Source organism: Aphis gossypii, chromosome 2 (assembly GCF_020184175.1).
Source record: "Aphis gossypii isolate Hap1 chromosome 2, ASM2018417v2, whole genome shotgun sequence".
Lineage (NCBI taxonomy): Eukaryota > Metazoa > Arthropoda > Insecta > Hemiptera > Aphididae > Aphis > Aphis gossypii.
The window spans coordinates 20,536,568-20,549,935 of NC_065531.1; the positions used below are offsets into that span (position 1 = coordinate 20,536,568).

Consider the following 13,368-nt stretch of genomic DNA (forward strand, 5'->3'; position numbering starts at 1 on the left):
ATACTTACAAATATTTAACTTAAGTTTTACAAATTACAACAATAGGTGGCTTTATTGTAGTCTTACTAGTATTTTTGCGGAGTTCGGCAGTCGATATAGTGTGTTAAATGTTGACGTCTAATGTGTACAACATTCAACAAACTATCGTTCTTATATGGCTTGTATTAAAAAAAAAGGCCTTACAGTTAATATTGTGTGTGATTATGTTATTGTATAGGCTTACACTCTGCAGCAGTTAGTTATGTAGAGTCAGGTTATATAATTGTTACAATATGATTAAAATACACAATAAAATATCATTATTCATTGGATATTAAAATTGTTGTATAGACTGTCAGATCGCTCAGAATCATTATTTTTACACAATGATTTATCATCTCGCCACTTAAAATCTAAATGTATTTGAATACTTAACTCGACAACTCGAGTACTGTATAAGACTGGTTATAGTTTATTGACAGTGCCACCTACTTTGCTATTATATAGCAGTGTATTTATATACCTTTTATAGTTATAAGAACAGAATTCTGCACATTATAATACAGATAGAACGAATTTTTTAAAGAAGCATATTTTATTACCATTACGCAGGAGCGAGTTCGTTTGGACGAATCGAACTTAAATATTATGTATGTATCGTTTTGTATGCATCTACAGTTTGGACAATATTTTACAGATGGTCGTATACCTACCGTTTCCTAGGTGAAAACTGCAAATCTAAGCAATCTGTGTATAGGATCATTAGGATCCATCAGTATTAGAATATTTAAAAAAAAGTTTATTTGATTCGCTAAACTTAATAAGTTGTCGATTACGACTAAACGCTTTCCGATATTATCAACTTAATGTCTATTATTAAATTTGATTAAACTAATTTAAATTTAATAATATACACAGTAAACATTTATAAAGTGATATTCAAAATTAAATTATTATAATTATTATAATTTAAACGTTTTAAAAACGTTAAACTACGTACCTATAATTTATTATAACGTTAGTTAAACGGTTTATTTTATTTGCTTAAACATCGAGTACGAGACTTGTCCAAACGGTACATCCGTTTTTAGTTAAAAACAAAAACAAAACGTTCGGTGCCCTTTCTATTTATTTTTATGCAGTCCATTATTGATAATGGATGACGGATATTAATATTTCATCTTGTTAATTATAATAAAAAATGTACACGTTTTTATAATTTAATAACATAATTGTATTACTTAAACATCAAGTAATTACTTACAATATATTTCATATAATTGAATAACACAATATTAAAATAAAGTAACATGTAAATAACAGGTAAGCCCATTAAGATACAATTAAATGGAAGACAATGTAATTATTGCTGTAAAGGTACTTTTTTAAATTCAAGATTTATAATATATAATACAACATTACAATTTTACATAATTTAACAAAAACAAATAGATTATGCATTTTAAGTCATTTAAATCAAAATCTTTACACTTCTATAAATATCTTACATTCTTAGTTCTTACTATTAAAGTTTTAAGCTAAATATTTAATTTATGTATAGAAGATGATTAAATCAAATACAAATTAAATGCACATTTAATTCAATTGATTAAATAAATCGTATGTAATTATAGGTACAAGGTAGGTATGTAAATTAAATAGAACATAAAAAATAAAAATATCATTATTATAATATGTATTAACCATGCACGATAATTGGATAAGAATTAACCGTTAACACTGATAACATAATATGTTGCACTGATGCCCGGCAATTTTAATATTTGATCTTGAAATTATAATAACATAATATTTGCACGAACCCTGTTTTGTTTCAATAACTTTGTAAGTAGAGGTACATACTGTTATACATCTTAGCGTTAAAAAAAAAATAATAATTCTAACAAAATAATTTCAATTGTTTATTGGATTTTTCGAACTATGACGTAAAAATAAAAATATAAATGTCAGTTGTCTTATGAAATAGTTATGAGCTACCAGCCTTTTACTTCTAATAAACAATTTTTACGATTTCAAACGTATGGCACAAAGAAATAATTTAATGTAAGTCAATGAATAAAAATAGCATGCATCATACACATGTTTTGAAGATAAAAGTAAAAACGCTTAATTAATGAGAGGGTCCTGTTTAACTAGAAAATCAATTATTGCTACCACGGCCGCCAGGGCTGTTCTAGGTCTGACTGTTCGTCGTCTCGTCTGTGTTTGGTAACCAACGCCAAGGGAAGTTCTGGTTGACTATATGTATCTGTACTATCGGTGCTACCCATTGAATAGCACGATAAAGGCCTGTCGGGCATAGGCGACTCGGTATCAGACGAATCGGATTGAGTGGACGGCGGCGTTGGTGCAATCATGGAGAGTGGCGGAGGCGGTGATGTTTCGGTAGATCTAGAGGGCAAAACTAGAGCGATATCACCATTGGAAAGTCTTGTAGGAACCAGTTGAACTCCACAAGCTGAACCAGTGCCCAATAGTATGGCGTTCTGGTTAGAGTCCAAGTGTAATTGGAGGTTTGATTTTTCTGGAGGTGTAGGAAGGATTTTTGGGTTGTTATTACCACTTTCTTTATTGAAGTACGTATTCAAGTGCTGCATGAGACGTTTGCGAACGTGAGGTTCAAGTCCGGGGAATCGGTTTACTTCATTGGTACACTCTGTAAACCCAGCCTTGAATTTGTTGGCTACTGTAGACTCCGTGGCAGCAGATAAAGCCACATTGTGCCTTTGCATAGATTCCAAGTGTTTTACGGTCATTTCTAATATATCTGCTTTTTCCAATTTCGAATGTCTAGCTGGCTATAAAATAAAATACAATTTATACAATTTTATATGTTTATACATTTTTATAATTTTTTTTTATTTAATAATACTTACGTCTTTTTTAGTTGCATCTAAGATCAAAGTCTTTAGTTCATTTAAACAGTTATTTATTCTTGCTCTTCTTTTCTTCTCCATTATTGGTTTGTTACTCTGGAAAAAAAATTATTACATTAAATTTATTATTATTCTACGAATGACAGTTCTGAGTGATTATAGTTTATTTAGAATTATACTAAAAACATATTAAACCCTCTATCACTCGGTTAAAAAAACCAGTAAAAATAAGTTTATTACTTTATTTCTCAATGGCTATCAGTTAATTTTTTTTCTGATTGCGATCTACAAGTGAGCCGTAACCACAACACGAATGACACGTGTATGTATAAGAAGCTGCCTATACCTAACTAATTTTTACGTTTTAAAAAATAAACTATGAAAATCAAAACTTATATTTCTTATTATAGTTATTACAGTATTTATTAAATATTTATTAACTTATCTCACTCTAGCAGTTTAGTCATTCTAAAATAATTTAATAAGTTAAGTTATTAAATTTAATATAAATTAAAATTGTATTGAGTAAATATTTTTAATTTTAAATAATATGTTAGCCGTTAGGTAATACAATATTTGTTCTTTAGTGAACTATTGTCTAATAAAGTATTTATACTTTACATCATTTTTTATAGTGATTTATTTTAATTAAATGAATATAAAACGCACATTTAAATTTTAAAAGAGATAATAACAATATAAGTATAATATAGATATTAAAACCTTAGTATTTAACGACACAATTTAATTGGTTACACTTACATTTATTGTTATGCTATAAATTAAAATAAAATACAATGATATTTTTAAATTTTTCTTTGAATGTAAGATCGTTAAATTATTTAAATATTAAGTAACAGTGTAACGTATGACATAATATGCATTTTTGATTATTAGATTTGATCTGAATTTATATAATTAATTATCATTGAACATGTTAGATAATTTATCGTAAAAAAAAAAAGTGTGTAATATGGTTTATAACTGCATATAGGTAGTAAGACGTAATAGGCATAAGTACAAACGTAAATGAAGTAAAGTAAATATCAAAATAAAAAAGTAATAAAATAGTAAAATAGTTTTATAATTTTCATTAAAACATACCTAATTAAATAACAAAAAAAAAAAAAAATGCGTTTTTAACAATTAAAACTTGAGAGTGTTGTAGTAATTACTATAGACTATAACAATTATTGTTATTACTCGTTATTAACATTACTATTATTGAAGGTTGTTCAAATACCTAATGTAATATTTATTTTATTCCGACAACTTTGCAGTTAATTGTAGTAAAATCGTACATATCGCACACATATATTAATTTTGTATTCGTCGAAATTATTTTTTTTCAATCTTTGAATTCGCCGATTATTTTTATAAATTTTAAAATATTTTAAGTACGAGTACCGATAGCCCATCACTGCAGTCAATAGCGGGGTTTGTTCGCGAAACGCACCGAGTAGGTACACGACGCGTTCATACCTACCAGCTAATCGTCATTTCTGTATGACACATATTATTATTTTCGAATCGTTCAACTCACCCGACGATTGTTTTCGTTTATCTTCTTTTGGCTGCACGCGTCCGCGGCCAAAGGCGAGCGCTGCGTGTGCAGCGGATCCGCGTCGTCCGCCACTCCGGAAGTCATGACGACGGGTCTTTTTCGTTGTCTTCAAAAAAAAAAAATTAAAAAAAAAAAAAAAAAGCGAGCGATATCTGAGGTCGTACGCGCGGACGACGAGTAAAAAACGGGGACGAAAAAAAAAATCACAACGATAAAAAAGCACGGCCGACCGGTCGCGATACGCGAAAAGTTCGTAGGCGCGTGCACACGCGGAGACGGACGAGCGCGGAAGACCCACCGGGTGGCGACGCGTGTCGGTGCGAGCTGCTGCCGAAGAGCGGTGAGAGAGGCGTCGTCGTGTCACTTGGCGCTTCCGTGCCGAAAACCAGCGGAATGAAGAGAGAGACGGTCGCGCGCGCGTTCGAACACGCTCGCACACGCGCACGCGCACGCGCGGCGGCGGCGCAACACATGCACGCGCGCACACCACGCGCATCACACATCAAACGCGCGCGCGAGCCACGGGGCGGGCACACGCGCACAGGTGCCGTCGGCGGGCCGCCGTGGTGGGGGACCTGTTGCTCGTGACGGTCGCGCGCGACCCCGTCTCGGCGGCGGCCGACGGACGACTCGCCACCCACCCGCCGGAGCGGCTCGCTTCGGTCTGCAGTTATTTACCTACTCGTTATTATTGTTTATTTATTATCATTATTATCGTTTATCGTTATTATTATTATTATTAAACAGTTGGGTATATATTGTTGCTTGTTGTTATATACTATTTTGCCACTATCGCCGCGCGTGAATACGCGCGACGGGCGTAAAGGCGAAACGCAAATATTTAGCGCGGCCGCAGATAATAACGATATTATAATAATATTATTATTACTACGGACGTCGTTGTTTGCTTAGGATTTCCGTTTGTCGTCCGGTCCCCCGTCCAAACAAGCGGTCCATCGCCGCGGCGTGTCGTTTCGTTCGTAATGTTCGTTTGATATTATATATTGTAGGTATTTGATTGTTATTTTTTAATTATATATTATTTTGCCAGGCGGAAGGACACTACGTTTTCGCATTGGCAACAGTAGATTTATAATTAGATTTTAACTAGCTGCGAATAATATTCATAATTTCCTCCCCCTCACAACGTTTTTTTTTTTTTTTAACAAAATATTTATGCTTATAGCTTCCACAAATACCTACCTTAAATATTAGCAGTAGATACATTAAGTGTGTAGTTTAAAATCTTTATAATATTAATTATAATAGGTAGGTAATGATATAGGATCATTAATGGAGATTTTGGTGCTGTGTCTCTTTCAATTCCTCTTTCAGTCTCGTGTTTGGAAAATAGAGTTGTAGATAATTATTGAAAATTATCGTTATAATTTATCAAATGATAAAACGTCTAATTTTTGTATAAAAATCACATTTTTAAAATAAGGGACACCGGAAATTTTGTTATTTTGTTACACTGCCCACATGCGCTTGAACCGCCACTGATATTGTTGCATTAATATTGCTGTTCGCTCGAACACCAGACCTGAACAATACTGGAGTTACGGCTACGAGAGACGCGTCTGAACACGATGACTATAAATTAATATTATACTACATTAACCTTTCCGTTTTTTTTTAATTTCCATATACCTACTGGGGTACTGCTCACAACCGTTTTTTCACCCCTTTATTTTGCTACGCGTTATCGGCTCATATCGTTCGTATACGGGATACGGGTATAATGTGTACACGTAATTATTATTATTTTTTTTACTTCCTACACGTACCTCGTTCGATTTGTTTACCGACGCGTCCTGCCTACGTAGATTCCTTGTATCGCGTACGTGACTGGTGTCGGATAGATACTCAATCCGACCGTTCGAGTGTATGTACGGAGTAACAAGACGTGTTCGTCACTCGGTTAATTTAATAGACACTATATGTACCAGATTATGTATTAAACGGCTAACCCCTACGGGCCAACACCTGCATTTGGACCGCGAGTACCTCACTCCTTATAAAAATAGTGATGCTCGTTGTCGTAATGCGCGTGTATTTCGAGATAAAAGTTTGAAAAAAAACCTACCGGCACAGTATTACCTGCATTTTATAACGTGAATAATAGGATTAAGGGCCACCCCAATATGTTATAGTCGTAAAATAAACATTTGGCTTTAGAATATTATGTAATAATATTATAACCTATACGTAATAAATAGGACATAGAAATTGATTATTATCAATTCCAGATTTATTTACGATTTCGAAATAATAATATTTGTCACGTCTTCTTTAGGTATTTCCTCGGCCAAAACCGTATGAAAACGTTAGCTGCTGGTGTACCTACAATTACAATACTTATACTGGTAATATATTACTTATACTGCTAACCTATAGGTATAAATTATATTTAAACACGGTACTCATTGTTTTAATCTTGTAATTTATAAATAATCAGCACTATAGCTATATAGTAGTAACATATATATAGTATTGTAACTGGAAGCTATATTGTGTACAACAATAGAACATAGAAAATAAAAGAAAACAGTAGGTATCTATTGCCGTATTGACAAAGTGGTATACTATTTAATATGACTATTCTTCTAGAATACTATTATTAATTATAATAATACCTAACATAATTTTTAGTGTTTAAAATCAATAGTTACAACCTGAACTGATTCAATATTTCAATGATTACCTATTGTTATAATTAATACAAAATTACTTTCGGAGTGTCCTTTTTGCCTTAGTTGCAGGGTTTCACATGTCTGTACCGATTGCTCTGTCGGCTGATTCATGAATTATTATTAGTTGTTCATATAATCATAGAAAACTATGTCAAGGAAATTTTACGCAAATTTGATTTCGCCAAAATCGATTTCGATATTTTGTTGTATCAAATTCAAAAACTGATAAAATAACAATATAATTGTAGACCATGATTTTTCAGCAATATTAATTATATTGATAGAATATGATGATAATTTTAAGACTTCAGTAACAACGAAATGTTCATTTTTCAATATGTTTTAAATTACAATAGAATTTAAACAGTTTAGAACTATCGAAGATGACGCATGGTCACATTTTATTTACTGCGACATTCGGAAAGTTCTACAGTTTTGATAAAATCGAATATTGAAATGAAAAATATAACATTTTTTTCCCTGTAGCGACAATGTTGTTGTCCTCGTATAAAAATTATAATAATACCACCTATTCTACGTTACATTTTATTTAAAAGTCAAAAAAACATTTAGGACACTGCAGCTGTGCTATATAGGCAGCGTATTACGACGTGGAAATGATATCGAAACGCATCGACGACAACGGGGACACATATGCTATAACAAATCAATTCCTCGATTTTATACACTATATATATAATACTGCAACTACCTCAACAACGTCATCGCACACAATATACGCCGGTCGTATTATTATTATTATTCAGACACACACACACACTGCATATTTCTTTGCACACACATATATATATAAATAAACATTAGACAATGTCAAATGCGCTGCGTGTGATAGGCCGGGCGACTTGTCGGGCTCGGGCGACGACGGACACGACCCGTGTGAGACGAGACAATGATTTCACGCAGCATCTGCAAAACCGTCGCCGCCGCCGCCGTCGCTGACGCCGAACCGCCACCACGGTCGCGTGTTCCAGTCGGTCGGTTCCAGCACGGCAGCAGCCTCTGTGCGCGCACCCGCCGCCGCGACTGAACCGCATATTTTATTATAATAATATTATATACGACGGAGCCGCAGTCGTGCGTGTTGTATATGGGTAAAGAGATTTTCTTCTCTTCTTAACGAGCCCGCGGGTTACCAATACGCCACCGGCGGCCGAGTCGTCGATCCGGTGCCGATGGACCGTTTTGGACACCACTAGCTTCTTCGGACTCGTGAGTATAGTCTTCGCCGGCGGTGGGGGCGTCCGTGAACACAAAAGGACGACCGAGCTGAGGTCTCGTCTTCGCCGGGCTACCTTAAATAACGCGCGAGCGCGCGCGCATCCATCCCCTTGATACGTCGCCGCTCGAGATGTATTTTTCTCGTGAGCGCGTGTGTATTATACTCTATTATATAGGTATGTATAATATTATGTGTGCCTACTCACAATAATATATAATAATAATACAATATAACGTCGACGATGATAATAATATAAATATAATACCTGTAGCAGTGGTAATATATAATGTATCGGTCGACAAATCCGAGGGTAAATCCATTATGCGTGTTTTGTATTGGGTTTTTAAAAACGTACCCCCCCGCGACCGAGTATAAAAAAGAAAATATAAATAAAACGGCTACGGCGGAGGGGCCCGCTGATGAAATTATATATATTATACTGTCGTCCCATTATAACTGGCTCGCGGTGTGTGTATAAAATATTTTGCGGATAACCTCCGTCGACACAATGGGGTTTGGTTACATCTCCGGTTACTCGGCGTGTGCATAAGACGGTGAGCCATTATGCGCGTCCGTCCGAGTGTAAAAACCGTCCGCACCGATGTGCGTCCAAACGTGTTAATTCCGTGTGTTTCGCCATAAAAATAGCTATATACATGTATATAATGTTATTATGGTCGTCGCCACTGCAGCGGCTGCAGCAGTTCGCGGGGTTCGTCGGGCGAGGGGGTGCGCGAGTGGGGTAGAAGTGTCTGCCGGCATGTGTTATCCGGGGCCACCCTTAACGCGATAAAGTGGCCGAGTGTACGTCCGTCCGTGTATGTATAATAATATATCATAATGTTGTTATTATATATTATATGCACACAGGATGTTCGACGGTCTCTTCCAAGAACTCGCGATCCCCGACAAGGAACGATCTGCAGAATTAATGTATATATGCGCTGCACAATCGCGCGGCGACAACGTCGGTTTGCCGCCAAAGCTGTTGTTACATCGTCACCTGTATGGCCTCTGTACGTGTCTATCTGTATATTATACTTGAGTACCTTGTGGTTTCGAGTTTTTGGTCGACGTATTTTGGCCCCGATTTGAATAAAGTTGCAAAACGGAAACTAACTTTCCGTTCGGCAGGTGTATATGTCTCTTATTTGCTGCAGTCAAATTACAACGACCTGACTTAAACTTTGTGATTTTTTATTATGCATTTGGTTTTTTTTTTCAAAAATAGTCATAAAGTTAAGAAAATAAACATTTTATACGGGGAATTGTGTAAAATAGATTTCGAATTCCATAAAAACAATGTTGGTTTTATGTGTTATGTTTATATTTACCAATTTATTTTAAATAAACAATTTTTATAGATATGCATATAATAACTAATAAGTAATAAATACCATAAATGTTTTAAGTAATTGTATTAAAATTTGCATAAATAATTCTACGGATACATAAATAGTGTATAGTATTTTTATGTTAAATGATAAACAATACTTTTTTTAAAATTAAATCTGTTAATTTTAAACTTATAAAATACATCACTCGTCTGTCGACATATGCATCGGTGTTCATAAATATATATATACAGAACTCATATTTATTTAAGTTATAATATCATAATATATAACACATAGTTCATATATAATCATTAAAATCCTCAATTTTTGTTACACAGAATATAATATTTAATTATGCATTGTTTTGTGTATGATAAACAAAGACAATAGCATATATTACGGAATATAGTATAAGTGTATTAGATCAACTGATCAAACAAGTTTCAATAAATAATTTTTATATTTTACCCATATGGAAATAGGGATTACCAAATTGTTTATTGTTTTGTTCTTGTAAAGTTAAGATAATATGAATAGTTTTTTTTTTTGTATTACTGTTCTATATGTACGAATCATTCATCCTGCATCCACTATAATCATTTTTGCGGCTTTGGAGAACCAAAAATCCATGAATTCTGTTGTTTCTTTTTATCTTAGGTACTATAAAAAAAGGCGTAGTTGTAGAACGGAAATACTGACGCGTTAATGATCACATGGAAGAGGTAGGCTTCTGATAATGACTACGATAATCATTATAAACAACAATCGAAAGACGACTACAATGTGACGTGTAATCACGGGCCAATTTTTCCGGTTCTCTTATATTTTATTATTATATACATTTTTTTTCTTTAACCATGCGTTGTTATCAAGGTGCCGAATGTACACACTATAATATACAGGTTGGCCGAGATTGTTAGCCAGGTGTAAAGATGGCCCATTAACTTGTTGCACCTTGCTCACTTGCCCGTTTTGCTGAGGTGACGCCTACTTATTCACGGGGTGGTAGAATTTCGGACTTACTGGCCTCCGGCCAAATTTAATGTTAGACCAACGATGCACGCATGTATTTATTTTTAATCGAGCACATATGATGAGAACATTTTTGAAGCAACCCTGCAGGTATAAAAAAAAATTGTTTGTTCTTCGGGCTATGTAAACACCTTAAGTGTCGGAAATTAATTTTAATTTAATTTTTTTTTTTTTTTTGCTACGAACGTGGTATTTTGTACAACCATACTAATAATTAAACTAGCAGACTAATTTATGGTTTTTTCAATTTTGCACCTGAAGTGCCTGAACTAGTTGTATTATAATTTCGAGTGTATACGTATAGGTAGATAGGTACTTACTGAAATCAAATAAGTTATAAATTGATGAGTCACTGACTCGTTAAATTTACTGAAATAAATTACCATACATACTCATTAGATGATAATAGATTTTAACCATAAATTTAAATTTGTCCATATGTAGTATTATCATTATGTAGGCTTAGATAATGTACAGGGCATTATTATACTTATAAATTATAATACATAATATTCAAGGGTAAAAATGTAATATGAGAATAGATTTAGTGTCAATTTAGAGTTATTTCCTGTTTCCAATGAAATAAATTAATTCTAATGAATTCAGACTAACAATGAGTGTATAATACGCCATATTCAATGCATGTCTATTTGATAATTTTTAAATTGAATTTTAAAATACTGAGATCATACAATTTCAGTGTTGATATTTTAGTTGGGTATGTTATTATGCATTTTGAATATACTGGTAGTGTTCGAAAAATAGTTTTTAAATTTATATTATATATACACGTATGTATAAAAAATATTTAAGTACTTATCTCTACTAGATTCTATAATAATAAATTTTTAATTGAAATGATATTATGTAAATTTATTATACTCGTAATATTATTTTTTAATGATAACAAGAAATACATATAAAGTGATTAAATATAACTGAAAAATAGATACTGAAAATTTGGGTTAACTAAATCTGTATTCTGTATTCGTATAGCTTCGCATATGGCAGTTATCTCTATACATATTTTTTTTATCACCCTCGACTTTACCGATCTCAACTGATAAGCATCTCTTGAGTTCTTGTTTAAAATAAGCCATGGCATTATCAAAGATACTGAATCGTATATAATTTTTCAAAATGCCACTTCAAAAATGTTCACCTGCTCGGGATATCTGAACTCTGAAGTTATTAACTCCGTTCTTGGGTTATTCACGGGTTTCAACTCCAGCAGCGATTCTAATTATACCTGCAGTCACGGTGGGGTTGGCGTTTTGTCTAAAGATATAGTGTGGATACTGAAATGACAGGCTATTCATATATAGCATAGTACATATGTATGTATACACTAGTCGGTGTTTTTCTTTTTTGCACCAGGTAAAAATACACCTTTTACATGTAGGTACGGTACACGCCTTACAAATAACTACAAATAACGGGGCGTTTATCCAATAACCAGTGTACCAGAAACTGAATATTTAGCGTACAAGGGGAGGCTTATCAACCCGAAACCGGGTAACAAAAATACCCTTACAGGATTATTTTTTTACGATCCAACTAATACATCAATGTCTTGTTCAATATTGATATTTTGATGTACTAACATTTTCTAAGGCAGCTGTTAAATATACATCTATAAAATCTTTATAACGATCTTTGTTATTCTTTATACGAATACCTGTGGATTTTATTTAAAACATTTCTTTTTATATTGAAGCGGCGCTTAGCGGGAACATTATTTGTACTTGGTTTTTTTTGTACAATAATTCGAACAACAAGTACGTTTTTTTAATTAATTTATTTTTTATTTTTTTATCAAACAATTTATTTAATATAATTTTAAATTTGAGTATTTGAAATTTAAAACAGTTGGACGACGTTTTCCGGCATACATTTTACAAAGCGGCAAAACGTAGACAGACTATAATGACGGCTTGATGCGGCAATGCCGATCGTATAATCGCCTTTATAAAATATGATATTGAACATAATATTCTTTTTTTTAAATTATCATAACCTGAAGAATCGGTTTTAGGCCTTTTTCTAGATTTCACAGTATAGAATGTAGAATGTATGACACGAATCATTTTACATATTTATATACTAAATACTTAAATTACTAAATTTTACGTTGTTACATTAGGAACTTATATGGATAATTTAATAATATCAAGACAAATGCTTCAAATTTTCAACTAATAAAAATCATCTTAATATTCGTAACAAAGAATGTCATTTGAGAAATAAACCAATACTCAGTATTTTACCATACATCCTTGTTTTAAAATCTGGTTTTAGGGTGAATGGGTAGAAGGTTGTATTGAAATGTGATAAACAGGTGCTATTTAGGGTGTTAAGCAAAACACATGCCGACCTTACTCGCCCTTGTGGTAAAATCACAAGTCGATGAAATTTTAAAAACAAGTAATAATCCATTAAGTATTTGAAACAGGAAATGCTGTTTATGTTTCATGGTTTAATTTTAAACAGACATTTTCAAAATATGAACCCAAAAAGATAGAATAACAAATTTATGCATTAACTAAAATTATAAAATAATTAGTATATATTATGAATTCATAAATATAGATAAACTATTACTTATTTTACTAAATATATTTATTTA

At 33.0% G+C, this 13,368-nt stretch overlaps 1 protein-coding gene across 1 annotated transcript; it reads right to left on the reverse strand.

Annotated features, from left to right (window-relative positions):
- Nucleotides 1-1,189: 1,189 nt before the first annotated feature.
- LOC114132619 (protein hairy) lies at nucleotides 1,190-4,922 on the reverse strand. Its single transcript, XM_050201333.1, has 3 exons — nucleotides 4,420-4,922; nucleotides 2,877-2,972; nucleotides 1,190-2,798 (listed from the first exon to the last, which is right to left on the reverse strand). Exons 1-3 carry the CDS (start codon nucleotides 4,522-4,524, stop codon nucleotides 2,151-2,153), a joined length of 849 nt encoding a protein of 282 aa, XP_050057290.1. The 5' UTR covers nucleotides 4,525-4,922; the 3' UTR covers nucleotides 1,190-2,150.
- Nucleotides 4,923-13,368: the final 8,446 nt, after the last annotated feature.